Source organism: Rhinopithecus bieti, unplaced genomic scaffold (genome assembly GCF_001698545.2).
Source record: "Rhinopithecus bieti isolate Rb0 unplaced genomic scaffold, ASM169854v2 scaffold_54263, whole genome shotgun sequence".
In the NCBI taxonomy this organism is placed as follows: Eukaryota; Metazoa; Chordata; class Mammalia; order Primates; family Cercopithecidae; genus Rhinopithecus; species Rhinopithecus bieti.
The window spans coordinates 175,528-203,509 of record NW_016821166.1 but is presented as its reverse complement, the minus strand read 5'-3'; the positions used below and the strand labels follow the sequence as shown (position 1 = coordinate 203,509).

At 57.7% G+C, this 27,982-nt stretch overlaps 3 protein-coding genes and 1 long non-coding RNA gene across 5 annotated transcripts in view; 2 read left to right on the top strand and 2 right to left on the bottom strand.

Moving 5' to 3' along the window:
• SPNS2 (SPNS lysolipid transporter 2, sphingosine-1-phosphate) overlaps positions 1-1,594 on the top strand; it is a gene marked incomplete at its 5' end in the record, with an annotated part of 42,742 nt that extends 41,148 nt beyond the window's left edge. Inside the window, one exon of the mRNA XM_017860210.1 lies at positions 20-1,594. The remainder of the gene's footprint in view (positions 1-19) is intronic.
• Positions 1,463-18,302, bottom strand: MYBBP1A (MYB binding protein 1a). The gene is given in 28 exon segments (XM_017860212.1): positions 1,463-2,163; positions 2,166-2,533; positions 2,721-2,857; positions 3,818-3,919; positions 4,141-4,248; positions 4,819-4,887; positions 4,971-5,096; positions 5,265-5,517; positions 6,753-6,910; positions 7,012-7,182; positions 7,268-7,399; positions 7,401-7,418; positions 7,502-7,585; positions 7,848-7,999; positions 8,084-8,180; positions 10,145-10,244; positions 10,327-10,494; positions 10,708-10,833; positions 11,522-11,632; positions 12,219-12,514; positions 13,947-14,064; positions 14,192-14,359; positions 14,518-14,693; positions 16,165-16,272; positions 16,374-16,448; positions 16,550-16,633; positions 17,764-17,859; positions 18,028-18,302. Coding segments are annotated over 28 exon segments (3,984 nt in total). The 5' UTR covers positions 18,226-18,302; the 3' UTR covers positions 1,463-1,978.
• A 1,575-nt stretch (positions 18,303-19,877) lies between these two features.
• Positions 19,878-23,759, bottom strand: GGT6 (gamma-glutamyltransferase 6). 2 transcript variants are annotated; one of them, XM_017860224.1, is made up of 4 exons: positions 23,322-23,759; positions 22,500-22,702; positions 22,291-22,404; positions 19,878-22,005 (listed from the first exon to the last, which is right to left on the bottom strand). In XM_017860224.1, the coding sequence occupies exons 1-4, from the start codon at positions 23,462-23,464 to the stop codon at positions 20,969-20,971; spliced, it is 1,497 nt and encodes a 498-aa protein (XP_017715713.1). In that variant the 5' UTR covers positions 23,465-23,759; the 3' UTR covers positions 19,878-20,968. The 2 variants fall into 2 exon arrangements, with proteins under 2 accessions (XP_017715713.1, XP_017715714.1); XM_017860225.1 differs by lacking the exon at positions 22,291-22,404.
• The window catches only part of LOC108520733 (uncharacterized), a 14,558-nt gene continuing 9,290 nt past the window's right edge, over positions 22,715-27,982 (top strand). Inside the window, exon 1 of the long non-coding RNA XR_001882989.1 lies at positions 22,715-23,133. This is a non-coding gene — a long non-coding RNA (uncharacterized LOC108520733). The remainder of the gene's footprint in view (positions 23,134-27,982) is intronic.

Below are 27,982 nucleotides of genomic sequence, written 5' to 3'. Positions count from 1 at the left end.
CTAACACCCCTTTCCCCAGGTGCCATTGGGACAATGAAGAACTCACATTCCCACCTCGTCTGGGAGATGTCCTACAGCGTCCGGGACCGGCTGGGCTGCCCCAAAGCTTTCTGTGTGATCCACGGCTAGGCATCCACCCTCTCTGGCCTGGGCCTGCTGAGTGGCCCTGGCATCAAGAAGAGGCTGTGTCCTCAGTTACCCTGGAAGGATGTGTGTGTTGGAGCCACATGGTTGGACAGATTCCCAGCCCTAGGTTTGGGCTGCAGGGCCCCTGGGGCCAAGGAAGAAGACAGCCCCAAGTGGGTGTCCGGGGAGAGCCTGGCCTGCCACCAGCTTATGTGATCTTGGGCAAGTCCCTGCCCTCCCTAGAACGAAGGGCCAGGGGGCTGGACTTTCCCACACAACTTGCTGGGCAAAGCAGGATCTGCGGCTTTGAACATTCAACAGACCCTGGACCTTACAGAGAGCAGGTGGCCCAGGCCTCAGGGCGGCAGTCCCGGCTTTGAGGCTCACGTGAGGGCCTGGTGTGCAGGGACCACTGCTTCTCAGCTGGGCCTCGGACCTTGGGGGTATTGGACTCAACCTGGCAACTGAAGCTGGGCACCCAAGTCGCTGGGTACTCCCCTGGCCTGGCTGGTCTCTCTGGAGGACACTGACTATCTCGGGTTGGCTCCTAGCCTGGAGGTCCCAGATGGGGACTGTTCGGACAAGCTGGCATCACCAGGGGTGAAGGCCCTGGCTGCAGCTGTACACCACCTGTGCCCCCAGGCTCGAGGTCTCTAGGAGGTACACACCAGCCCACCTCTGCAGGGCTCCTCTCCCTGCCACCACCCCCCAAGCCAGGAACCCACTCCCTCCCTGAGGCTGAGCCAAGCCTTTTCCAGGGGCAGGGCCCAGGAGACCATTCCCAGAATCCATGGGGCAGTAGCCAGGGCTCTGGCTGCTGGAGGAAGCAGCTATCCACAGAGCTTCCTGCCCCAGAGCTGAGGCCGAGGCCCCTGGGAGACGCCAGCCCCTACCCGCTGGTATTCCACCAAGTGACCCCGGGGGCCAGGCCTTCGATCACCCATGTCCCATCCGTGCACACACCAGGATGCAGCTGCCGCCACCACACCAGCCCCAACCCGCTTTGGGGGAGCTTACCTCCTGCGTCACACACTCCCTGCACATCTGCTGCAATCAAGGTGGTTCTGGTGCGGGGGGCCCTTGTGGCCAACAGGAGACCCCAAGAGCCGGCTTGGACAATGCTCTTCTTGCCCCTTCGTTACTGGCTGGCTGTGGCTTCAGTGGTGTGTAAGCTAGTGGAATACCCACCCACCAAGCACTGGGGTACCCTGGGGGTCTGACAGGAGGATGGGGTGGGGTGGTATCCCCCAAAGACCAGCCTCCACCCCCACTCCAGCCTCAGCCTCAGCGGGGCCCCAGCGATGTTTTCTTGTTGTACAAGAACCAGGTCCGAGTGTTGCCTCCTCTTCCTTCCGGAAGCCAAACTGCTCCTTTATTTTTTAGGGCTGCTGATTGTGAATCTCAGAGTCTTAAGAGAGAAGCCAAATATATTCCTCTTGTAAATGAAGAAATAAACCTATTTAAATCACCCCCTGGTGGCTCCCTCCCAGCAGAAAGGCCTGGGGGCAGGGGGGTGGCAGGCAGGAGTGATGGTCACCCCCATACCTAGCCTGCAGCCAGTGCATCGACCTGCACCCACCCAGGCGAACACCAGAGCCCTGGACATGGCCCCGGAGCCAAGGTCCCAGCCCAGAACCGGGGGTGAGGAGGTCTCTGCACCCTGGGACCCCTGCAGGAATCCCAGTGCTGTGGAATGGCTTCGGCTGTGCTTGCCTAGGCAGGTGGCAACAGACACCCTCCCCAGTGGCAGAGCCAGTGCCATAGAAGCAGCTTGCCTATTAAATCATGGTTTAAAAAAAAAAAGAGTCTCAGACAGATGGAGGCAGGGGCCGAGGGTGGCCTGTGCCTGTGCTCAGGACTTCCATGCCTTCCTCAGCTGCGCTTTCTTCTTCTTGGCCCCACTCTGAAGCAAGCTGGGACTCCTGATGACCAAAGACAGCCTTGCCTTTTTCCGCGCCAGTGCAGACCGTGGTGATTTGCCCAAGACCCCCTTTTTGGGAAGAGCCTTCTGAGGGTGCTTTTGGCCTGCAGGTTCCACGGGGACCTGGGAGCTCCATTCACCTGGGACGGCTTCTGGTTTTTCTTCTGCAGTTCTGGGGATTTGGCAGGGGTGCTGGGGCTCAGGGTGGGGGTTCCAGGGGCTGGACTCTTGGCGGCAGGCGTCCCGTTTGCCTGGGCCGGGACCTTGGCCTTTGTCCTTTTCCTCTTCTTCCTGCCCATGCTGGGGGGCTGGCTCCCGCCGGTGGCTGCAGGCGTGCCATCCTCTGCTAACGTGCCATCTTCTGACTTGCGTTTCTTGCGCTTCTTTGTCTCTGGCAAGAATCCCTTTTTCTTCCGCTTCTTGCTGATGGGGCTCTGGGTGGCACTGGGGACCTCCTTGGCACCCTTCTTTTCCAACTTGGGGCGCCTGAAGGGAAGTGAGCAAGGGAAGAAGGTGCCCAGTGAGGGCAGCAGCCACCGCCACCTGGGTCCTGTGGGGCCCCAGAGGCCTACGGCTCCCGCATCTGAGCATGCGCTTGAGCGAGTACATGTGCAGCAGCGTGAGGGTGTTCCCAGCCCCCGCCCCAGGTATGCGTCCCCCTCCCAGAACCTACTGGACTCCCAGGGTTTTCATGGCCTGCCAGTAGAGGTCGTGTAGGCGGCTGGAGCCGGTGGAGTGTGCCCCCTGCTGTAGGCTCTGCTGCTGCCCCTGCAGCACGCCCAGGAGCACCGTCAGGTCTAAGGTCAGCTTCTGCAGAGGGTGGGAAGGCAGAGCTATGGGCAGGGCCTCTCCCGGGCTCCCAGTCTTCCCACCTTTGCCCTGCTGCTGCCTCACCAGTGACCCCTGCCCCTTTCCGGACCTTAGCCTCTCCTTCTGCCTGTTAAGTCGTCCGTGTCTCTCTCCCAGGGAGGAAACACGCACCCCAGGTGTTGGTTCTCCTCCTTCCCAGAGCCGAAGGCCTGGTCTCAGAGTCTGTGTCCTCCCCTCCAGCAGTGGCCCTGGCCCGCCCACCTCCAAGAGGGCCACTCCCCATCACTCCATCACTACAGGGCTGCCAAAGCCCTTCCCCACCCACCCCTGCCACCTTCCTGCACATCCTGAATGGGTTATTGTTGGAATCCGCTGGCTTCCAGGAGCCCTGCCCTCCCCACTTCCTCACCGTCACCCAGTGTTGTAAGGCCCCGTCCTGGGCCCCGCCTCTGCCTGCCGGCACACCGTTGGCAAGCTCTCCCTCCACAAGGGCTGACTCGCACCGATGCTTAAGACTCCCAAACCCTGCCCTCTGGGCCAGACCAGGGGACCCAGATGGCCACCTCCAGCTGCCTCCTGGCCCTGCCCTCATGGCCACCCACACCCCTGTGCCAGGCCTGGAAACCTGGCTGCCCACCCTGGATGTTCTCCAACCCTTCCACAGTCTCCAGCCCTACCAGCCCCTTCTCAGCTTTCTCAATGGATGTGACAGCACCACACCCTCTCACCCCGCCCTGCAGGAGGAGGACAGGGTGGCACAGTCCCTTCCCAAGCCACTCACCCATCCATGGTTCGGTAACTGCCCAAATGACAATCCAGAACCCTGGCCCAGGCGTTCCGAAGTTTCCCCACATGACCCCCATCCCCACAGTCCAGCCTGGGCATGGCACTGCTGCCCAGGAGGCCCCGAGGCCCCCAAGAGGAACCCCAACACGATCCCAGACTGGGCTCCTGCCTCACCTCCTGTTTGCAAGTCCTGAAGAGAACGTTGAGCAGCTCCAGGGAGGACAGTGCCTGCTGGTGTTCCGCCTTGGTCTGCGCCTCCCCCAGCACGCGCAGGTTCTAGGGGAGGGTGGCCAGGCTGAGGCACTCCGGAGAGCTGCTCAAAGCCTGTTTCCCAGCCGGGACTAGGGCCCAGAGGCAGGGACCGTCTCCTGGGACAACCCCAGTTCCCCCCACTCCGGACTCGGGCTCCAATCCTCACTTCTCTCCCAGAGATCGGAGAACTCTCCCAGAGAACTGATTCTGAGGGGGTAGAGAAAGGGGCGCCCCCCGGCTGTTACCTCGGTGACCTTTGCTAGGACCTGGCCCATCAGCTGCTTCCACTCGGGGTCCTCAAAGCACGACCTCACCTCCCGCATGGACAGGGTCTTCTGGAGCAGCAGGCAGGCCTATGGTTGGGCAAAGGTGGGTGGCCGGAGCCTCGGCACATTGGGCGCACACAGCTCAGGATGCATGAGGGCTCGGGGGCCTGCCGGGCGCTGCCGTGGGCAGTGTGCGAGGCTGCCTGCTGCTCTGGGCTCTGTGGCCACCTGCTCCCATGCCTTCGTGTGCAGGTGGGGACCCCAAGACCTCCCAGCTGGACAGAGGTGGGACCTCAGGTTGGGACAATTCCTGCCCATTACTGGCTTAATGCCATCTTCCTCCAGCCTGCCCCCGACAGCCCTGGCACCTGAGCAGATGCTACCAAGGACGTCCTCTGTGTGGCAGGACGGGCAGCAGTGGCTGCGGGAATGAGGTCAGCCCTGCCCCCTCTGCTCCTCTGTGTTCAAGGTGTGGCAGGGGCCAGGGCATGGCCACCCCCATCAGAGAGCGTGTACCACAGTCAAGCCAGTGGGGCAGGGACGGCTGTGCCCGTGCTCACCAGGGCAGCGCTCTGGGGCCTCACAATATCCAGTCAGAAGAGGGTTAAGCGGGTTAATTCAGACAGGCCCGGGGCTGGGAGCTGGGAAGTCTCTTACCTGATGGCGGGGCCGTACTGGGCCTGTGACATGCTGGACCAGGATGGGGAGAAGGCTCTTACAGAGAAGCTGGTGGGGAGTGACAAGGGCTGTAAGGTGCAGGCTGGGCTGAGCAGGGACCCCGAGTAAGCAGGGCAGGCCCCAACACTCACCGGGTGCCGGGAGAAGAGGCTGAGAAACATGGGAACTGTGAGGGGGCTGTTGCGCTTGGTCAGGAAGGAGCTCAGCGCTGATGAGTACACCCGGGTCACCAGGTTCAAGTCCAAGCAGCTGGCAGCCTAGGCCAGGCGAGAGAGGGCTGGGTGAGGCCAGGAGAGGGGTCCTTGGGACGGGACCAGAGCCTGGCCTCCCTCCAGAAGGCTGAGGGTTGGGTCCTGGGAAAGTCCCGGCCTCCCCTCCCTGGCTATGAAATGCCTGCGGCTGCTCCTGGGCCAGGCCCTGCTCACCTGCGGGCCCGTGGGCATGGTGCTGGGGTCAGTGCCGGCTTTCTGCTTCTCCCGTGTCTCACGCACGCAGCCCTCGGCAGTGTTGCCCTTCAAGACCCGGAGCAGGTAGAGAGAGGCGTTGAAGTGGTAGAGGGCGGTGGGGGAGTCGGGCTGGCGGCCAGCCTGCTGCACCAACCGCTCTACCTGGGCATGCAGTGCCTCTGCGCGCTCACCCAAGTCGTGGCAGTAGCGCCGGGCACGGCACAGGTGGTGCCTGTGGGTGGTGAGGACGAGAGCTGGTCACAACATTCTCGGTCCACCCTGCTCCACCAAGCAGAGGCAGCCTAAGTCCCACTTTACAGGTGGGGAAACAGGCCTAGAAGACAGAGGCGACCCAGGCCACAGAGAAAGGCCCAGGGCCGCCTGCAGGCTGCTTGGAAGCTGTGTGGGCTCAGCGTGCTTGGGTGAGCGGAGCACCCCAGGGGAGAACAGAACAGCTCCCTGGGCGGAGGCTGCACCAAGGGCCACCCACCCGCCTGGGGCACCCCTCCCGCCCACACTTGTCTCTCGTGGGGCCGTGGCCTCCAGGCCTTGTGTAAAGACAGACAAGGGTTCATGTGCTCAAAACCCTATGTGGCCCTGCAGGGCTGGGGACACAATGGGGCAAGAGGCAGGATGGTCAACGAACACTGTCCACGCACACTGGCAGAACTATCTGAGAAGGCGTGGCCTGGGCGGGCCTGGGGCTGTGAAGAATGCACTGCCAGTCACACTCCCCGCCCTCCAGACTATCCATGCAGCGCCCGGGTCCCAGGCCTTCACCTCCCCAGCACCTGAGCTCTGAAGGCAGGTCTACCTGGCACCTGCCTGTCTCCCCCATGCCTGCCCCTGCCTCCAGCACGGCACCTCCCAAACCCTTCTCTGCGCTGCCAGCCATTTCTGAAAAGGGAAACCAGACCCAGACCCAGACCCTTCCCCACACCAATGTTCTTGCTGATAATGCCTCCACGGCCCCCAGCACCGCTAGGGTCAGGGCCTGCGAGGGTGCAGGGGCCCGTGGCCTCGCTGCTCACCTGACCTTCCAGCTGCGTGTCTGACCGGCTCCCGTCAGGATGCTCTTCCTTTCTGCCCTGCCCAAGGCCTCCCAGCCTGCCAAACTGTCACCCACGCTACACCTCTGACGACTGGGTTGGGTGTCCCCTGCCACAGGTGCTCTCACTGTCCCCCTCCGACCCCAGCACCGCCCCACTCGAGACTGTCAAGCGTAGGGATGGCCCCCAGCTCCAGGGCACTGCTGGCACTGTGTCGGGAAAATGCGGGGATGAAGCGAGGACTGGGATTCACTGAGTGACGTGTGCCTCTAGGGCTGAGCGGGGAGCCTGCAAGCTGAGGGCCCAGGCTGGAAGCTTGGCTCTCTCCTTCCTGTGCAGATAGCAAGCCTAGAGCTCTGGCCCTCCTGTGCCTGGAGGCTGCCGGCCGCACCTGCCCGCCCTGCCCCACTGTGCTCACGTGAAGATGCGCGCCGTCTTGTGCAGCAGGTCCTGCTCCTGTTTGGAGCTGCTGCTGCGCAGGCTGCGCCGGATGATGCTCAGCAGCGGCTCCAGCAGCTCCAGGACCAGGGCATTCTCAGGCTGCTTGGTCACTAGCACCTCCACCAGGTCCAGCACCTGTGGCCGGCAGGGCAGGTCAGCAACACGGGGGCGGGTGCCTGGGGAGGCGGGGGCCGGTAAACGGGGAGGCAGCGGGGCGCGGTCCGCCCCAGGCTCACCCGGATCTGGAAGTCGCGCCGAAGCGCCTTCTCCTTCTGCAGCTTGTTCTTCTCATCTCGCCGGGCCTGGACACGCAGCTTCTGCTCAGCAAAGAGGCTGGCAAGGCTCTGGTCCAGGGCCATCATGGCCTCGTCCCCCAGCTCCTCCTCATCCTCACTGTCCTCTCCACCCTGAGGGACAGGCCCAGCGGTCAGCCTGGCCTCGGGCGGGCACACAACACAGGGACACCTGAGCCCTTCTCGGCCCCCCGCTCACCAGTGCCTTCCCAGCCACGGACATCAGCTGCTCCCGGAAGCCCTGGTCCAAACAGTCGCCATCGCGCTCCTCCTCCTCGCTTCCTCCCCCTCGCATCTCCTCTTCATCTTCGCGAGCTTTCTGTTGTTCCTTGGCCGTCCTCGCTCTTGTCCTGGGTGGTAGGGGCAGGCACGTCACACACCTCTCCGACTGTCCCACTCCCTGCTGCCCCCACCCGGCCCACGCTGGCAGCACCTCTGCACCCTTCAGCCGCCGCTCATCAGAATCGTCCGTCACCACCACGTGGTCCTCATCCTCACTGGTCTCGGGGTTCAGCACCTAGGGAGGAGTCCCAGCCGCTGACCCATCTGCGGCCCCCAGCCCTCCCCTCGAGGCCCGGCCCAGCATTGGCCAAAGGCCCCCATTTCCCAGAAGAAAACGGAGCCTAGGAGAGGTGGCCAGGCCAGAGCCTCACCGAGACCCCTCCCACCGGCCGCAGGCTCCCAGCGGGGAGGCGGGGACACGGGAGGCTGGAGCAGCGACCCCGGTGCAGCTCGCTGCTCAGTGAGCCCACGGTCCATTCCCAAAGGTCCGAACTCACATCCAGGATTAGCTGCAGGGCACGCGGGGTCAGGTGGGAGCAGATGTGGCCAAACACGCTCCGGGCCATCTGGCGCATGAGGTGGCTGGGCTGGGTCAACAGGGCCAGCAGGATCTCCACCAGCACCTCTACCCATGGGGGCTCCTGGGGGTCTGCAAGAGGGAGGGGTTGAGCCCGGGCAGGGGACCACTGGCCCCGCTGCACCACTCCAGCCCCTCTCGTGACCAAGGACCCACCGATGGCCTTGGTGCGGCTCCGGCGGGGCTTCTCTCCCAGGCTCTTCCTGATGCAGGTCTGGATGTCGCCCAGCAGGTCACAGCTCTCTGCAGGGGACTGTGGGCAGGACAGGACACACACTGGGGCCAGGCCCTGTCCCTAGCCCTTCTAAGCCAGGCGAGGGGCTGGCCAAATGGGAGCAGTGGCATCAGAAGCCTTCAACACCCCAACCCCTGGCCCGCCCTGGCCAGTCACCCCTACAATCCAGGATGGAAGCCTCCAGCTGGACCCCAGGACACCCCGAGAGCTGAGGGCTTTTTTTTTTGAGATGGGGTCTTGCTCTATTGCCCAGGCTGGAGTGCAGTGGTGTGATCACCACAACCCCCGCCTCCCGGGTTCAAGTGATTCTCCTGCCTCAGCCTCCCAAGTAGCTGGGATTACAGGCATGTGCCACCCCGCCCGGCTAATTTTTATATTTTGGGGTTTCACCATGTTGGCCAGGCTGGTCTTGAACTCCTAACTTCGCAATCCACTCGCCTCCACCTCCCAAAGTCCTAGGATTACAGGCGTGAGCCACCACGCCTGGCTAGTTAAGGGCCTTTTTACACCTAATATGCAGTTACGGGATCCAAAAGCCTGCAGGGGACAAGGCGTCCAACTCCTGCTCTGACACTCGAGAGAGGCAGAGCCTGACAAGGATGGTCAGGGTCCCAGAGAAGCCAGCAAGCCCCAGCCCCCAGTTCATAATTCTAGATTATTCCCTCCATGCTTGGCTTGGCATGAGAGACTGAATTGAAAGTCATTCGTTTTAACTAATTACGTTGAACTCATCTGACTGCGGATAACCCTGGACTCGAGTGAGGAGGTGTGGTGTGCGCATGTGCATGTGCAGTAGGCACTCTTGAAAACCGTGTGATCTTTGGCACCTAAAAGACAGACGTGCCCCTCATAATGCAGTGGGCAGTTTGAACATTCAGGCCAGGGTGGGACAAAGCAGCCCAAAGCCCCTGTCATTGCTCTCCGGCTCCCAGGCTGTGTGCCCAGGCAGGACCCTGTCCTTCTCTGGGCTGCGCCTTTTTATTTTTTTCTAAGACAGAATCTTGCTCTGTCACCCAGGCTGGAGTGCGGTGGCGCCATCTCAGTTCACTGCAACCTATGCCTCCCAGGTTCAAGCAATTCTCCCGCCTCACCCTCCCGAGTAGCTGGGATTACAGGCACCTGCTACCACGCCCGGCTAATTTTTGTAATTACCCGCCTCGGCCTCCCAAAGTGCTGGGATTACAGGTGTAAGCCACCACACCCAGCCAGAGCTGCACATTTTATCTAAAGGTCCGACACAGCAAACTGCAGCCTCCTCTGTCCAAGTCAAGTTCAGAGACCCCAAGGTTGAGGACAGGCTGCACATGTCTCCCAGAATCACCAGGATTCTGCTGCTATCAAAGGCCTGACGCCAAGAATCAGAAGGGGCATCGTGGCCAACCTTTCCCCAAACAGCTCATCCACATGCTGGGCTCAGAATAACCAAAGCTGGCAAGTAAGACAACCACAGTCAAGTGGCCAGACGGGAGCGAGCGAGAGACCCACCTACTCAGGCTACAGAAGACGCGAAACAGCCCCGGGAAGAGCCTCCTATGTTATGAGAAGAAAACTCTCAAAAGAAATCAGGGTACTAAGCCTCGAATGTGGTCAGGGCTTCCTGATGGGAAGAACCGAGAGGGAGACTCCGTGGTTCTAGAGAGCCCGTCGCCAGAAAGTGTTCCCACAGCTGGGGGTACAGGGCAAGTGACTTTGCCTCTGAGTCAGAGTCTCAGTTTCTCCACGTCGAACATGGAGAGGAGGTGGCCGCCTCAAAGCTGTGGGGATGACAAGAGATCCTGCGTGGAGAGCCTAGGACACCGGCTAATGCCGCTAAATGGCCAGAGGGAGGTTTCCCCCTGTGACGAGGCTGGCTTCAAACACCTCCCAACTTAACTCCCCCAGAGCCTTTCCTGGCCACCCCACAGCCCTCAGGCCTCTCATTAGGGGGCCCAGTGCGCCACAGAACCCCAGGCTCACGGCCCCTCCCTCCCAGGCCCCGGTACCTTGAGAAGGTGGATGCCCACGAGGAGCAGAAGGTGCTGGAAGGCAGCAGCCCTGGCCTCTGAGGAGTGGGCCTCCAGCTCCTTCAGAGTCTGCAGCATCCTGTGGGGAGACAGGCGGATTCCCAGGCTCCTGCACCAGACTCCAGCGTCCTGCCCATCCCCTGGAAATCCCGCGTGCTCACCGGTCCCAGGCCTGGCGCTGCTGCGCACTGAAGGGTGTCACGGTGGTCACGTTGTGGCTGTGATTCAACAGCAGGTCTGCGAACTGCACCAGGTGGTAGGTCCAGGGCTGCCCACCCCGAGTCTGGTCCGGTGCCTGCTTCAACTGCGTGCTGAGGGTCTGCAGCAGACTGGGCGAGGGGTGGGGCTTGGGGTCACCAGACGGGACAAGTGAATGTAGCTGCCTCCCTCCGCCCTCCCCAGGGCTCAGTCTCCCACCTCTACAGGACCTACTAGAACTCCTGAGACCTCTGCTGTTGTTCCCAGCTTGGGGGACCTGGAGGGAGCAGGCGCCCTCAAGGCCTTCCCACCCTCGGGCCTCTCCTGGGCTGCCCAAGACTCACCTGAAGAAGGCACTGCTGGCAGCCTCTCGGGCCTGGCTTTCCAAAGGGAAGGAGAATGGCTGCTTTGTCTCGGGGATCTGGGATGTGGGCTTCTTCGTGACAAAGAATGCGTGGAACAAACAAAACCTAAGGAGGGTGGGAGAGCGGCCATCACCATTCACTGCCATTGGTTTTACAGGCTCCCCTCCTTGGATGGCACCACCGAGCGTACAAGGCCAGGAGGAGGAGGGGGAGCCCTTCTGCTCTGGGTACAGTCCTCAGGGGCCTGACAGGCAAGGCTGGAGGGGGCTGGGCTAGGATGGGAAGGGGCCGTTTCTCTGGTCTGGATCCCCAGCTGAACGCGGCTTAACCCGAGCTGGAGAGAGAGAATCAGTGCCCCTCCCAAGAAACCAAGCGATGGGAGGCTGTGTGGTCATGGCCAAGTCACATCACTGCTCCCGCAGACACGGGGCCGGTGCAGCCCCCTCTTGCAACCGTGAATGTTGAGGGTGACATGAACACCCGGCTCTGCACAGGCACAGACGAGGCAGGTGTGGGCAGAGGCGTCCCTGACAGCTCCCACGTGCAAAAGCTGCCTGCAGGGCGCGCAGAGCACACCTGAACCTTTTAGGCCCTTGCAGCTGGGATGCCTCCTGGGCCCCTTCCCTTCACGGGTTCCTAAGGAATTCCCAAGTCCCCTTGCGCCTGTTCCCCACTGATGACTCAACCCAAAGGCTTCTGGCTCCAGGGGATGCAAACTAGGATGAGTTAAGGGGCCCCATTCCTTGGCCACACGCCCATGGGAAGCTGGGGCTCCAGCACATCTCGTACGTACCTGGCCACCTGTGCAGTCAAGGCCTCCTCCATCTCCAGGTGCAGGCTGTCCACGATGCTCACCAATCGAAAGATGATCCATTTCCTCAGCCGGGACACAGCTCGCTCAGGCCTAGCAGGGCAGGAGGTGAGGTCATGTGAGCCACTTAGAACTGGCAAAAACAGGCTGGGACCAGTGGCTCACACCTACAATCCCAGTACTTTGGGAGGCCAAGGCAGGTGGATCACTTGAGGTCAGGAGTTCGAGACCAGCCTGGCCAACACGGTGAAACCCCGTCTCTACTAAAAATAGAAAAATGAGCTGGGTGTGGTGGCGGGTGCCTGTAGTCCCAGCTACCGGAGGCTGCGGCAGAGAATCACTTGATCACTTGAACCTGGGAGGCAGAAATTGCAGTGAGCTGAGATCACATGCCACTGCATTCCAGCTTGGGCCACACAGTGAGACTCTGTCTCAAAAGAACTGGCAAAAACAGGACATTCCTTTGCCTGATCTCAGGAATCCAAGATCTCCCCATCCCAATCACCAGTGTGCGACCACACAAGCAAACTGAAGCCTCACATGAGAGCTAAGGCTCTTCCCCTCTCTCCTTTCACAGTTTAGAGCCAGGACACTGTGGAGGGAGGGCTCGGGTTGCTGGGCTCTGCAGGCCTAGGAAGCTAACTCCTAAATTAGGGGTCCTTCCCCAAGGTCCACTCACACGTGGAGTGACGCATCCTGGGCTTTCTTCTGGTTGTTGGTGCTGAAGTCAACCAAGGAGTCCAGGTCTGGCTGGAGAAACATGTCCCGCAGCCAGGCCACATAGCCCTGCAGGGCCAGAGGGCTCAGGAACCGCACGACCCGCCAGAAAGTAGGCGCGACAGGGAGGCCTTGGTTGGTGACGGATGAGAAGGCCGCTAGCACGGCCAGCTGCCGCTCAGGGTCATCCTGGCACCCCTCTAGGAAGGTGCCCACGTAATCCTCCATCTCTGGGGCAAACTTGAACTGCTTTGGGAGCTGCAAGAAGTTAAGCATGGAGCTGAGCCCACCAGCCCAGAGGGCAGGCAGTCAATAACCCAATAGCCCACCAGGCTTGCACCCGCTACGGGTTAAACCAAGGCCCGGAAACCTTGCATCGTACACAGCTAGGCTGAGCCTGAACTTGCAACAGTTCCCTGTCACCCCAGTGCTTCTGTCTGGCGTCAAGGGCTCTCTGGGTCTGACTGCCCCAGCTTCACCACCTCCGGCCCCAGAAGGCCCCTTTATCTGCCTTGCTGGATGGGGATGGTCTGTTTTCCTGGCTTGACGCAGGGCAGAGTGGTAGTTGAGGTGAGACTGACCTGGGTTCAAAGGCCATGCTGCTAATTCCATGCCATGTGTCATCTTCGGGACCAAAAACCAGCACCTCTCATGCGCTTCCTCAGCGCCAGGACCCCCACACCCCGCGTTTTTGTGTGGCAGCTTAGCATTTTAGCAACCCTTTGCAGTCGGCCAATATTATCATTGTGTAGGTGAATAAAGTGAGACACAAAAACACCTAGAAGGAACTTCTCAGGGTCAGAGGCTCCCAGTGGGTAATGTCTGGCTTTACGGCCCAAGCTGTTTTCAGTTTTTTAGAATTGTGCCCCCCACAAAGTGTGGTGCCACGATCAGGGCTCACTGCAGCCTCAAAATCCTGGGTTCAAGGGATCCTCCCACCTCAGCTTCCCGAGTAACTGGGATTCCAGGTGTGCACCACCGTCCAACCCAAACTCTTAACCACTGCCTGATACTTCAAGTCTGCCCCCTCACCCAGAATGACAGCTCTCTGAAACTTGTTGCAAATGAGCTGGTGAGAACAGTGAACCCAGTAGCACTTACTGGGCACCAGGCTCACTGGTGCCCAAACACTGTCATGACGACTGTTCTCATCACTGCAGCATGGGTTGGAGCGGAGGAGGGCTGAACAGCCCACTGGCTATCCACGCCCATGAGGGGCCTGACCCTATCAAAACCGTCAGAAGGAAGCCGGGCGTGGCGGCTCACGTCTGTCATCCCAGCACTTTGGGAGGCCGAGGCGAGTGGATCACCTAAGGTCAGGAGTTCAAGACCAGCCTGGCCAACATGGCAAAACCCCGTCTCTACCGAAAATACAAAAATTAGCTGGGCGTGGTAGTGGGCATCTGTAATCCCAGCTACTCAGGAGGCTGTCAGGAGAAACGCTTGAACCTGGGAGGCAGAGGTTGCAGTGAGCCCAGATCACACCACTGCACTCCAGCATGGCCGACAAGAGCGAAACTCCAACTCAAAAAATCAAATCTGTCCGAGGGGAAGGGGTTCAGGCAGCTCACTAACCAGACGGAGGGGACACCCGTGGCCAAGCGCCCGAGGTGCCCTGCTCCCCTTCTTGGCAAGGAGAGCTCCCTGTCTAGCCTTTCTGGCAGTGTCGAGCTGCACGGGCGTTACCCACCTTCGCAGTGCACACGTGCTCCCCATAATGGCGGATCACGTCTCCCCGCAACACCAGCTGCAGCTGCTCCTTGGTCAGCAGGGGCAGGGCTGCGCCCAGCAGGCGGAAACACAGGTAGCTAAGGGGGTGCGCGACAGAGCCTGGTCAGAGCCCTTGGGACCCCTGGCGGGGACCTCAGGACTGGTGGCCCAGACCCACTTCACAGACAGGGAAGGTGGCCGAGAGAGGACACGCCCCGCAAGCACCTGGCTGGCCAGAACTGCATCTTCAGCAACCCTTGTTCCACCACCTCCTTCCAGAACTGTGGGAACTTGTCTTCCTTGAGCGCTAGGCGGAGCAGGTCCAGAGCAATGGCGGGCAGCTTGCGGTCCTTCTTCACGGAGGAGGCAGCCATCTTCAGCACGTTCACCAGCCTGCGGAGAGCAAGGGACTGAGAGAACACTCGCCTCACGGGCAAGGGCCAGGGTGCCAAGAGCAGCCGGGACACCCCCAGGCCACATGGCAAATCTGGGCCTGGCCAGATGCAGCCCCACAGCCCCAGGGAGGGCAAATCCGCCCACCTCCGTCACACCTGGGAACATTCTCATTCGAGAATAGGTTCACGGATCCCACCAGCTTCTTGAGCTTGGAGGGCACCTTCTGCTGGGCCAGGAGGAAGAGCTCCAGCTGTTCGGGGGAGCTGAGTATTGTATTCAAGTCGGCTTTAAGGACCTCTGGCAGGATCTCCTGCAATGTAGCCACTGAGACCTAAGGATGGAGAGATAAGAAATTGTGGCTTCCTCTGCGTGGTGAGCCCAGGTGGCTCCTGTTCTACCTGCCAGGCTCCTGACACAGGGCCACCTGGTGAGGCACCAGAGTCATCAGAGGGTATTTGCTAACAAAACTCAAATTCCCGGGCAGCTGGGTTTTTGACAAGCATCCCACTGATGCTAACTGGCCCGGAGGTAGCTGCTTTTTTCTTTTTTTTTTTTTTTTTTTGCGACAGAGTCTTGCTTTGCCGCCCAGGCTGAGTGCAGTGGTGTGATCTTGGCTCACTGCAACCTCCTCCTCCCAGGTTCAAGCAATTCTCTTGCCTCAGCTGGGATGAAAGGTGTGCACCATCACACCGAGCTAATTTTTGTATTTTTACTAGAGATGGGATTTCACCATGTTGGCCAGGCTGGTCTCGAACTCCTGACCTCAAGTGATCTGCCCACCTTGGCCTCCCAAAGTTCTGCGATTACAGGCATGGTCAGGGCTACCCTTTTAATTATTCCTTTTTTTTTTTTTGGTATTTCAGAGGACTAGCTCATTTCATACACAAGGAGCCCTGGGTGGAGAGCTGGGATTCAAATTCAGGTCCTTCTGGCTCTGAGGTCAAGACTGCACAGAAAGCCCTGGCCTGGGACCTGCCAGCCCCTGCCTTTCTCTTCAGTGGCAAAAGGGCCTAGGTGCTACCTTCTCAAGTTGGGAGGTGGAGGCCCACAAGGGGCCAGCCTTGACCAGGATAACAAGGCAAACGTTTTCTATATTCGCGACGTGCCAGGCACAGTTCTAGAGTTGCACTGCCCAATACAGTAGTCACAGCCACACAGGGCTGCTGAGCGCTTCAAAGGTGGCCAATCTGAACAGGGATGTGCCTAAGTGTAAAATACATACTGGATTTTGGAGACGACCTGACAAAAAGTGTGTAATAGGCCGGGCGCGGTGGCTCAAGCCTGTAATCCCAGCACTTTGGGAGGCCGAGACGGGCGGATCACGAGGTCAGGAGATCGAGACCATCCTGGCTAACACGGTGAAACCCCGTCTCTACTAAAATACAAAAAAAATTAGCCGGGCAAGGTGGCGGGAGCCTGTAGTCCCAGCTACTCGGGAGGCTGAGGCAGGAGAATGGCGTGAACCTGGGAGGCGGAGCTTGCAGTGAGCTGAGATCCGGCCACTGCACTCCAGCCTGGGTGACAGAGTGAGACTCTGTCTCAAAAAAAAAAAACGCGTGTAAGATACCTCAACAGTTTAGACCAATGCATATTTCAATAATATTTTAGATATACCAGACGAAGTAAAATGTTACTAAATGACACCTGTTTCTTTTTACCTTTTCGACAGTCACTGAAACACTTCAAATTATATATCTCTGTATTTCTATGGAACAGTGCTGTTCCAGATTTTCATTCAAGCCCCCTTGATGTCTCTGTAACGGGAAGTGTTGGCCGAGCCCACACAGCTGGTGAGCTCATACCTCGGAGAGGATGTCCACCAGGGCCTTCCGGGGCTGCTCCTGCAAGTGGTTTTGGTATTGGGCCAGGGCCTGCAGCAGTTTCACCGACTTCATTAGTGCCTCCTGGTCCTGGTCCCCACAGAAGGACAGAGGGTATGAGCAGGGCACACTACTGTCCCCTACCCATTCCAAGCCAGCCCACATTCCCCCAGTCCCTCCAAAGTTCTTACCTTCACCAGCCGGCCTGACTGAAAGAGGGCGAGTACTCCGAACAGGTTTGCAAAGAGAGCAGGTCTCAGCATTGTCTAGAGAAGGATTCCAGGCACAGGCATGAGGGACCCTGGGACTCCCTGTTTCCCAAGCCTCCCACCCCTGGAGCTGCTGACGTCCCCAGATCCACTCTTACCTTCTTCACCTGATGCAGGTCATATTTTTCTTGTATCTGCTGCAGGATGCTGCACAAGGGGAGGTCTTCAAAAGACTGTAACAGCTGCCAGCAGTTGTGTGGCAGGAGGAAGAGGGGTTCAGGAGAGTGGCCCAGCTACATCTTCACAAACCTTAACCTCCTTTCCCCTTTCAACTTCTCCCAAGAAGCCTCAGGTCCCTAGTCCCACCCCAAGGACGCCTCTGGAGCTGCTCACATGGAACCAAATCTCATTCCCCTGCTCTGTCTCCACCAGGGCTTCTGAAAGTACTTTATGAGATGGAGTCTCGCTGTCGCCCAGGCTGGAGTGCAATGGTGCGATCTCGGTTCACTGCAACCTCCACCTCCTGGGTTCAAGCAATTCTGTTTCAGCCTCCTGAGTAGCTGGGATTACAGACACCCACCACTACGCCCAGCTAATTTTTGTTTTTTTCTTTTCTTTTTTTTTTTTTTTTTGAGATGGAGTGTTGCCCTGTCGCCCAGGCTGGAGTACGGTGGTGTGATCTGGGCTCACTGCAGCCTCTGCCTCCTGGGTTCCAGTGATTCTGCTACCTCAGCCTCCTGGATAGCTGGGCTTACAGGCGCCCGCCACCACGTCCAGCTAATTTTTGTATTTGTAGTAGAGACGGGGCTTCACCATGTTGGCCAGGCTGGTCTTGTACTCCTGACCTCAGGTGATCCGCTCACCTCGGCCTCCCAAAGTGCTGAGATTACAGGCATGAGCCACAATGCCCAGCACAAAAGTACCTTCTATAGCCCCTAGATTGCTCGTCTGAAATTCTCCGCCACTCAGTCTTCTCTCCACACCTGGTCTGAGCTCCCCTCAGGCTGATCCTGCAGGCCTGGGTCTTTATTGCTCTTCCCCTTGTCAAGGTTCCTCAGAGAGTGGTCTACTGCAATCAGCTGAATGCCTTTGCAGGCCTAAGGGAGCCCACCCAGCGCGCACCGCTCCCAGCAAGCGTACCTAAGCGGCCGGGCAACCCAAGCACCAAAGAGAAAACCTGGCCAGGCCTTGCTCACACTTTCTCCACCTTCATGTGAGGTAGACCTCCCTCAGGTTGGCCTCCAATCAACTCTGCCACTCCCTACCTCTCTCTCGGGCTGCCCCTCCGCCGCAGCTGACGCACCACACCTGCCCTCCTCACACCCCACCGTTGACCTGGATGGCTGGGATCCTGCCAGGAGCACCACCTCACCTGTGCCAGGGCCAAACTGTAGCAAGGCCGGGCTGTTTCTCGCGCAACCCCGAGTCCCGTGATTAGGCGCTTCAGGGCATATTTCATCTCGGACCCCTGCAGAACCAAGCGCACCCTCGTGTTCAATGGTGAAACAAGGTGCACGCCCCCGCGCACCCTGGCATCCAGGTTCGCGACCACGTGCCCCCCGTCCCAAATCCCTGGCCCGCCGCCGCTTCCTTGCCGGGATATGCGTGGCCCCTGCCCCAGACCCCGCCACTCCACCTTCGGCCTGCCGCGCAGATACTCCAGCAGCTTCTCCGTGGCCGCAAGTCGCGTCTCCTGCTCAGGCTTCGCAATGTCCCAGAAGAAGTCTAAGAACTCGCGGCTGTGCTTCAATAGGCCATGGCGGTCGGCAGGCCGGGCGCCACTCTGCGTCGCCTCTCCAGGAGACATCCGCTCGGCGAGTTCCCTGCTCCCCATCTCCGCCACACTCACCGAAACACAAAACACGTGTGCCCCGGGCCCAGCAGCTTCCAGGTCAGGGCATGGCGCATGCGCACCGGTAGTGTCGGCGCGGAGGCGGAAGAACCTGGAGGGGCGGGGGAACCAATAGGGGCGGGGCCGGGCCGATGCCCCCCCCAGGAAGGCGGGGAAGGGGCGGGGCCAGGGAAAGCCGCATTTCCGCCTTAGCTCTGAGCGGAAGTACCTAGCTGAGCGGCGCCGGTCTTTCCCCGCCTTCTGCTCACACCCGTAGTTCCCTGGCGGCTGTGACATGTACCCCTTTGGAGCCCCGTGGGGGCATTTCTGAGGGCCCATCTCGGAAACAAACCGAGGTGTAGCACATCGAGCCGCCTCGTCCCAGATCGGCCCCTGCGCTCCGAACGTTGAGCCATTCAACAATTACTGGGCTCCTGCTGCGTTCCGTGCTAGGCGATTGGAACAAAGCCGCTGCTCTCGTGGAGGAACACGGAGCCAAATGCATTAAAAAGAAGCATAATTATGAAGAGAATTAGAAATGCAATTCTAATTGCAGAAGGAGCTTTTTAAACGCTGGAACGTGAATACATCACCCGTTAAAAACACAGCTAATTACTATTAAATAGGGTCTACAATAATGATTTGAGGGATTAGTCAAGGGAGGCCTCTGTGAGGAAGGGTGGCATTTGGGATGAGAGCTGAGTGACAAGAAGGGCCCCCCTTCCCCGCACTCCTGCAAGGATCTAAGGGGATGAAATCCCAAGCCTTGCGACTTAACAAAGGTCCAGGGCTGGAGGGGCTGAGGCTGGCGAGAAGCAAGCTTGCATGAGCCCCGAGCTAGGATTTCATTCTGAGGGTGATGGGAAATCACTGGTGAGTTTAATGCAGGGTCAGGCCTGGATCCGATTTACATGTTAACAAGATGATGCTGGCTGCTGTGTGGGGGATGGACTGTAGGTCTGCGTAGGTGGAAGCACGGGAAGACCATTTAGAAACTGGTGAACTGGACCCAGGGAAAATGAGAACAGGTCAGATTTGGGCTGATGTGGAGCAGATGGGGTGGGTGATGCATTTGGTGGGTGATGTCGGGGAAGAGGAAATGAGAGGGATGCCAGGTTTGGGACCTAAATAACTGGGTACATTGTGGTGCCGTTATGGAGAAGAATTTTCTTGGGAGTGGGAGGTGGAGGTGGTGGGACCAAACGGTCTATTAAATCAGAGAAGCCTTTTACAATGGCAAGGGAGGGGAAGTGCTACTGGTCACCGTTGCTTCTTGGTTTGAGAAGCTGTGTATAGAGGGCTGTGGTCCAGAGAGGACCTAACCCTGGGGGCAGGTCAGGGCTAACCTTCACCTTGAATTTCCACATGCTCAACTCCAACCCCTTTGTACCCAAGCCCCTGGGGCACCTTCTCACCCTCTCAACCGCTTCTCTGCTTTGCTGTCTGTTCTAGAAAGTGAAATGAAAGCATTCATCTTGCACATCTGGTGCCCCAGGAGGCAGGAGGTGAACGGAGCAGGGGGAAGCTGAACGATGTCAACCCAGGCTCTCCCCTCTCTGGTTGTTGGTCACCTGTGCTGCCCATCAGGGAAGCCCTGACTCCAGTTGGTTCAAAAGCTGATGGAAAATTAACCAAGAAGCAGGAATGGCGCTTGGTTTCCAGGAGACTTGATCTTTATTTTGTACCCAGTCTGGTTGAGGAAGATAGGTAAGGGGTGTCCTGAAGGGAAGGACAGAGATGCCAACAGTACCCTGGGCTCTGCCTGTCCTGCTCCGTGGGGCCCAGAGCCTAGGCAGAGGCTCTGCACTCTCCACTGTCCTCCTGAAAGCTGGATCTGAACTCAGTGCTACCCCCAGGCCTTACTGCTTTCTCCTTATTACCCTGATGTTCTTAGCTGATAAAACAGCTAGAGATTCCATCCAGTGTGGGTGATCTGAAGAATGATTGTGTTAGCTCTGGATGCCAGAACTCAAGTCTAGGTAACTGAAAAGGCCAGAGGTTGGGGCCTGAGCCAGCAGTGAGCACATAATAGATACACACTCTTTTTTTTAGACAGGGTTTCGCTCTTGTTGCCCAGGTGGGGTTGCAATGGTGCGATCTCGGCTCACTGCAACCTCCACCTCCCGGGTTCAAGTGATTCTCCTGCCTCAGCCTCCCAAGTAGCTGGGATTACAAGTGCATGCCACCTCACCCAGCTAATTTTTTGTATTTTTAGTAGAGACGGGGTTTCACCATGTTGCCCAGGCCTGGTCTCGAACTCCTAGCCTCAGGTGATCCACCTGCCTCGGCCTCCCGAAGTGCTGCGATTACAGGCGTGAGCCACTGCATCCAGCTATTATTATTATTATTATTACTATTATTATTATTATTATTAAAGACAGGGTCTCACTCTGTTGTCCAGGCTGGAATGCAGTGGTGTGACCCTAGCTTTCTATAGCCTTGAACTCCTGAGCTCAAGCAAGCTTCCTGCCTCAGCCTCCCAAGCAGCTGGGACAACAGGCATGTGCCACCGCCCCGGCAAATTTTTAAATTTTTAGTACAGACGAAAGTTCTTGCTCTGTTGTTTAGGCTGGTTTCAAACTCCTGGCCTCAAGGCGTCTTCCTGCCTTGTCTACCCAAAGAGCTGAGATTACAGATGTGAGCCACCACACCCTGTGGGTGCACACTCGACTGCTGCTGGATCTGCTCTGCTCCTGCCCCCCTGCTTCAGATAACTCTGTCTTCTGCCAGACCCACTTCCATCCTGTTAGAACCCCTGGAAGGGGCAGCAGTCATGGGGGACACTGGAGACATGGGCGTGCTCTGCGTGGGCTGCCACCTGGAGCAGGGTCCCTCGGCCACAAGTGTTGGGATGCTGTGTTGGTTCCTGCTGCCCCTGGTGCTGGGCCTGGGTTGGGGGTCCTGCCGCCAGATGCCTGAGTATGGTGTGAGTCATGGCCCTGGCCACATCAGGGGTCCCTGAAGCCACGAGCCCCAACACATCGGCCTCTGTGTCATCCAGGCTGCCACGGAGGATGAGGGGGCAGGCCCAGGCACTAGCAGTAGACTTGGCCACCAGGTTGCTGAGCAGAACCCCAGTGCTTGGGGACAGGTGTGCAGAGCCAAAGGAGCAGTTGAGCGAGGAGGTGAGAAGAAGCACAGAGCCGCTGCTGTCCACGGCAGCCAGGGCGCTGCTCTCGGGGCTCACAGCAGTCTGCAGGAATGGTGGGCAGGGGTCAGGGATGGGCACCCTGGAGTGCAGGGCTGCCTCCAACAGTGCCAGCAGTTCTGGGCCAGCTGAGGGACTGGGGGTGGTGAACAGGATGCCCTGGGGCACAGGTAGCTGCTGTGCTGGTTCCAAAGTGGGCCTGGGTCCAGCTGAGGGCACCTGCAGCCCCAGGTCTCCCGCCAGCCGACTCAGTAGAGCATCCCCAGCAAGGTCTGAGGTGGGAGCAAGGGATGCCCTGCGAAGCACAGCTGCCAGTTGTGGGTTGGTGGCTCGGGCCCCAGCGTCCAGGGGCGTCCCATCAGCATGGCAAAGTAGTGGACAGAGGCCTTCTGTGCCCCGGGCCGCCAGAGCCCTTGCCAGGGCTGTGTCCACCAGGAAGCCCTCCTGAGCCAGCGTGGTGGGGCCCACTAGCAGGCGCGGCCAGGGCAGGCGACCAAAGCGTGCATGCAGTAGGTGCAGGGTGGGCAGAGCCGTGGGCAGCCCCAGGCCGGGGGCCAGGGTCTGTGCTGGGCCTGATGTCAGGGCCGTGGAATTGCCCGAGGAGCTATCGTGGAAGAGGCCCCAAAACGTGGCACCTGCAGGAGACAGAGGGGTCACTCAGCAGCCGCAGCTCAAGATTCACTGACTTGTTTCAGTCAAAATCCCTTGACTGAGCCTGGGATCAGAAGTTACTGACCAGGCCTGAGGTCAAGGTTTCACGGACCTGAGCTCAAGGGTCATAGCCTGGGGTTGGGACTGCCGCCCAAACCCTAGGTCCTGTTCAGTAAGCAGCCTTGAGGTCAGGGCTACTGACTCCCTAAGTTCCAGGTCACTGATCAGGCTGTGGGTTGGGTTGCAGTCTGGGGTCAGGGGTCACTGACCTAGCCCTGTGGCGTGAGGATGCACCACTGCCAGGCACAATGCGGCTGCAACTCCAGCATCCACGACGTTGCCCCCGGCAACAAGCAGCTCTCGGCCTAGGTGGGAGCATGTGACTGCAGCAAGGAAGGCACTGTCATGCAGCAAGGAGGGGAGCTGGGCTGGTGACCCCCGACCCTCCCCTCCCCAAGCTGCCCCAGTACTGACTGACCTGCAGGGCTGATGATGGCACCGTGGTGGTATACGCCAGGGCCGTGGGAGTGTCCGCCGGGTGGAGGGGCCACAGAGCCCAAGCTTCCTGTCGAGCTGCCCGGATTCTGGAGCTGCCTCACAGCCAGGGAGCAGCCAACAGCCAGCAGCAGCAGGGCCGCCATTACACGGGCCCACGTTCCGGGCAGCCCACCAGCCTTGTTCCTGTGGCGGGGGGTGTCCTGAGCCAGGACTGGGACAGAGGGATGCCCACGAACCCCAAGAGACCCCAGGGAATGTTTCCCAAAAGGTTTGATTTAACAAGAGGAGTACAAGTCTGCCAAGGAGAAAGGGCGTCTTGGTAGTTGGCACAGCTTGGGCAAAGCCATGGAGGTGGGAAAGCACTTGGGGAAACAGGCTAGCTGGGGAGGGATCCTCTGGAGGGGAGATTGGAGGGGCAGAGTCCAATCAGGTGGGAGGGAGGCCCAGTGGGGTGTGGCAGGCAGGAGAGAAGCGGCTGGGGAGCAGGCCCAGCCAGGCATAGCCAGGCCCCAACCTGCCCAGCAGGTGCCTCCTACACCAGGGCTTGCGGGCTGGGGACCTTTGACAGAGCAGCAGATGGGACAGAGGCCGGCTTGGAACAAATATCCCTCCAGGTACATAGACTTTTGATTGGGTCAGGCCAAGTCTGGGGCTACAGCCTAGGTTTTCCCCCAAATCCATCGGACAGTGCCTGGAGCTAAGCCCAGCGGGGAGTTGCCTGGTCCTCCTGAGGGGCTCAGAGACAGAGACTTGCCAACCTCAAGCCTGGGGAGCCTGGTGCTCAGACCCCTCCCTTACCTACCTGGAAGAGTCCTGGTGCCTCCAGGGGTTTGGAACCAGCACTTCTGATGTCTCCTCCTCCTCCTCTTCCTCCTCCTCCAACTCCAAGCTTGGCTCCCAGGGCAGCAGCTTCTGATAGACTACAGGCTCTGCTGCCAGCTCCATGGCCCCCCAGTGCTCACCCCAGCCCTCCTGCCTGCCAGCCTTCCCGGCTGTGTCTCAGAGGCCCTGCCCAAGCCTGGCAGGTGGGAGGTGGCAGCGACCTTGGGGAAGGGTGGGGGTGGAATCCAGAACAGGTCTGGGCAGGGCACGGAGCCAAGGAGGCTGCATCAGAGCCTGCCCCATTAGGACACAAGGCCCGAGGAGCTCTCGCGACAGGGCTCCCAGGTGACTGCCTGTAAGGGGTCACAGCTCAGTGAGGTCGACGAGGAGTTCAGCCCTAATGCCACAACCTTGACACCCAGGCACCTGCTGGGCTCCTCCCCTTGGAGGATGTAGCCCATGGATGCCCCCAGGACTGTAGTTTAGGGACTGTGGACTTGAATTAGAGCTACAGTTACATGGTGGCTTGGGTCGGAGCTCCCATGTGCTTGAGTCAGCACGTGACTAGGTTCTGGCGTAGGGGTGTCTGGTCTCTGGCTGGGGTCAAGGCTCAGCCTGTGGCTACTCTGGGTCTGGGTTTCTTTGGGGAGCAACTTGGTTCATAACTCCCTGTGCGTGTTTTGCGACTTTTGTCCAGAAGGTAGCGCCACAGCCTGGAAACCAACATTTCTAAGTTCATTTTGGGATTCCCATCAAGGACTTGTTGCAAAACAGTGCTGTTTGTAACGGCCCCAAATTGGAAAGTGCCCAAATGCCCATTATCGCTAGAATGAACGATGTAAGTCACAACGGACCACTCTGCAGCAATGAGAATGAGCAATCTGCAATCATATGCAATAGTGTACACAAGTCTGACAAACATAAGGACGAAGGAAAGCAGCCAGGCAGGAGACAGCACGCGCTACATGCTTTCATTTACACAAAGTACACACACAGGCAACAACAGTCTGCCCTTAGAAGTTAGATAGTGACTGGAGCAGGGACCGGGGGGCTTCTGGGATGCTGGAGATGTCCTTTCTTTCCTCTCTTTTCCTTCCTTTCCTTTCCTTTCTTTTCTTCCCTTTCTTTTCTTTCTTTCTTGACAGAATTTTCGTTCTTGCTGCCCAGGCTGGAGTGCAATGGTGCAATCTCAGCTCACTGCAACTTCCACCTCCCGAGTTCAAGCAATTCTCCTGCCTCAGCCTCCCAAGTGGCTGGGATTACAGGCACGTGCCACCATGCCTGGCTAATTTTTTGTGTTTTTAGTAGAGACATGTTGGCCAGGCTGGTCTTGAACTCTTGACCTCGGGTAATCCACCCGCCTCGGCCTCCCAAAGTACTAGAATTACAGGTGTGAGCCACCACGCCCAGCCAAGATGTTGCTTCTTAATCTGAGTGCTGGTGACACAAGTGCCCTGAGTGTGAAAATGTATCAAGTTGGGCAATGATGACGTGTACTTTTCTGTATGAATATTGTCTTTCAATAAAAAAGTAAAAATGAAAAAGCTCATGTATTTTCTACATTAAAACAACCACCATGAAAATCATCCTTCAAATCATCCATCATCCCATCTGGTTCTCCAGCTGCTTCCCTTTCTCGCGGCCTCTTCACAAGCAAGTACAGGGGTTCTTTAAGGCTGGTGTGCGTCACGATCACCTGGGCAGCTTGTTAAGTCAGATCGCTGGGCTCCCCTCCCAGAAAGTCTGGCTCCAGGTGTAGGGTCTAGAACATGCTTTCCTAACTGCCAGTCCTGGAACCACACCTCCAATCTAAAACAAAAGTGTACACCTGCTGTCTTCACGTCTTTCTCTCCTGTTTCTTCCCTGAGCTGGTTTCTGTCTCTCATTCCCCAGAGAAACCTTTGGTTTCCTTTTTTTTTTTTTTCTTGGACCAATAAAAAACCAACCAACCAACCAAACAGAGCAGCCTAGGGTTGCCACCTTCTTATTTTGCCAGTGGTTGGGAGATGGGAATCAAAATGACCATTTTTATGATTTTATGACATGTATGTCATAAAATAATTCAGTTTCACTTTCTGTTAACATGGTGTAAGAAGGTTAGAATTTCAGAATGAAGGTCCGTCCTTCCTTCCTGAGAAAAGGCATCTGAGAGCCTTACGGCTCTGTGCTGCCCCCATCTCCTGCCCCAGCCTCAGTCTGGCCTTTGGACTCCTAGCATTGCTCCTTTTGTCCAGCAGGCAGAATTATTTTTGGCCCCCACCCTGCCCAGCCAACATTCCTCTGCTCTTAGAGCTAGGTCCTGACAAGCTCTTTGGGACAAGACCTCCACTGGTTGGGTTCTGGGAACATTTCTTAGTGTGGCCTTTCTCATTCCTGCAGCTCTGGACCTATCAGCTAAGCTCCAATTAGATGCAGATGGGTTCTGGGGATAAATGCTCAGGCCAAAGTAGCTCCAGGGGTAGATGGACTCGGTCATTTTAGGGCTCAGGGTAGGGGTGGGTGTTGGCAATGGCTTCAGGAGAACTGGGTCTAGTCCTATGTCTGCTAATAACTGAATATATGACTGCAGGAGAGACATTTAACCTCTGGGAGTCTTGATTTCACTTCTGTAAAATGAGGATAACAATATTTATCTTCCTAGGGCTGTTTTGAGGATTACACAAAATATATTTAAAGTGGCCAGGCGTGGGGGCTCATGCCTGTAATCCCAGCACTTTGGGAGGCCAAGACAGGTGGATCACGAGGTCAGGAGATCGAGACCATCCTGGCTAACATGGTGAAACCCCGTCTCTACTAAAATACAAAATATTAGCTGGGTGTGGTGGTGGGCACCTGTAGTCCCAGCTACTCGGGAGGCTGAGGCAGGAGAATGGCGTGAACCCAGGAGGTAGAGCTTGTAGTTAACTGAGATCATGCCACTACACTCCAGCCTGGGCGACAGAGCAAGAAAAAAAAAAAAGAAAATATATTTAAAGCATCTAGACCAGTGCTTAGTACAGAGCAGTCCCTCCAAAAGCATGAATTCCTTTCTCTCTGCTCTGTGAGCCTCAGTCTCCCCAGTGATTATTACGGATAATCTACATACGCATGTGTGCGTGCACACACACAAAGGGTGGCTTGAAGTCTGAAGCGTAAGACTGTAGATTCATTAATTTCTCCATTCATTTCCTCATTTGTCCTCTTATCCTAATGGTTCTCAACCTTGGATACATGTTACAATTACCTGGCAAGCTTTGGAAAATTCTAATACCTATGCAGACCAGTTAAATAACGAAATCAGGATCTCTAGATTGTAGCTTCATCAGTTTTTTTTTTTTTTGAGACGGAGCCTCGCTCTGTCGCCCGGGCTGGAGTGCAGTGGCCGGATCTCAGCTCACTGCAAGCTCCACCTCCCGGGTTTACGCCATTCTCCTGCCTCAGCCTCCCCAGTAGCTGGGACTACAGGCGCCCGCCACCACGCCTGGCTAATTTTTTGTATTTTTTTCAGTAGGGACGGGGTTTCACCATGTTAGGCAGGATGGTCTCGATCTCCTGACCTCGTGATCCACCCGTCTCGGCCTCCCAAAGTGCTGGGATTACAGGCTTGAGCCACCGCGCCCGGCCGCTTCATCAGTTTTTGAAGCTTCCCAGGTGTTTTCAATGTGCAGGCAAGGTTGAGAACCACCGCTTTAGCTAGTGATTTCTGCAATTCGAATCACCTGTAGCAATTGGACGACACCCAAACACCAATATCCTCGCCCTTCCCTTTCTCCCACTCCCACGCCAATTGAATCAGCTTCTCTGAAAGTGAGTCTCAGTCATGATGATGTTTTTTGTTTTGTTTTGTTTTTTAAGATGGAGTTTCGTTCTTGTTGCCCAGGCTGGAGTGCAATGGCACGATCTCAGCTCATCGCAACCTCTGCCTCCCAGGTTCAAGCGATTCTCCTGCCTCAGCCTCCCAAGTAGCTGGGATTACAGGCACCCACCACCACAACCGGCTAATTTTTATATTTTTTAGTAGAGACAGGGTTTCACCATGTTGACCAGGTTGGTCTCAAACTCCTGGCCTCAGATTGATCTGTCTGCCTTGGCCTCCCAAAGTACTGGGATTGCAGGCTTGAGCCACTACACCTGGCCTCTGGCTGCCCCTTCTAACCAAGAAAGGACCCTGAGACGAGAAACAAGGAAGAGTATGGGCCCCATGTGTGTGTAAGCCTTTCCCCAGATTGACTTTATAATCGGCCCTCTTGGACATGCTGGGATTTGACTCTATAGAATAGAGACAATGAAGTATGTGTATGTGGCAGGGTTGGGGGTGGGGATGAAAGTGGCTTTTCCTTGCAAGATAGCTCTCTCTGTGCAATGTGACCAAAATACCAGAATATCGTTAAAGTACTTTAAAAAAATTGTTCCAGGTGATTCCTGTTGCAATACAATGGCATTCAGAAATTCTTAACTCAGAGTCAGCATCCAATAGTCCGTGAAAGACGTAGGTATTCCCATTTCCTGAGTTTACAATTACCCTGGTAAATGGCAAATCCTCATTCTTTTTTTTTTTCCAGATGGAGTCTTGCTCTGTTGCCCAGGCTGGAGTGCAGTAGCGCGATCTCGCCTCACTGCGACCTCCACCTGCTTGGTTCAAGAGGGAAGAAGAGGGAAACT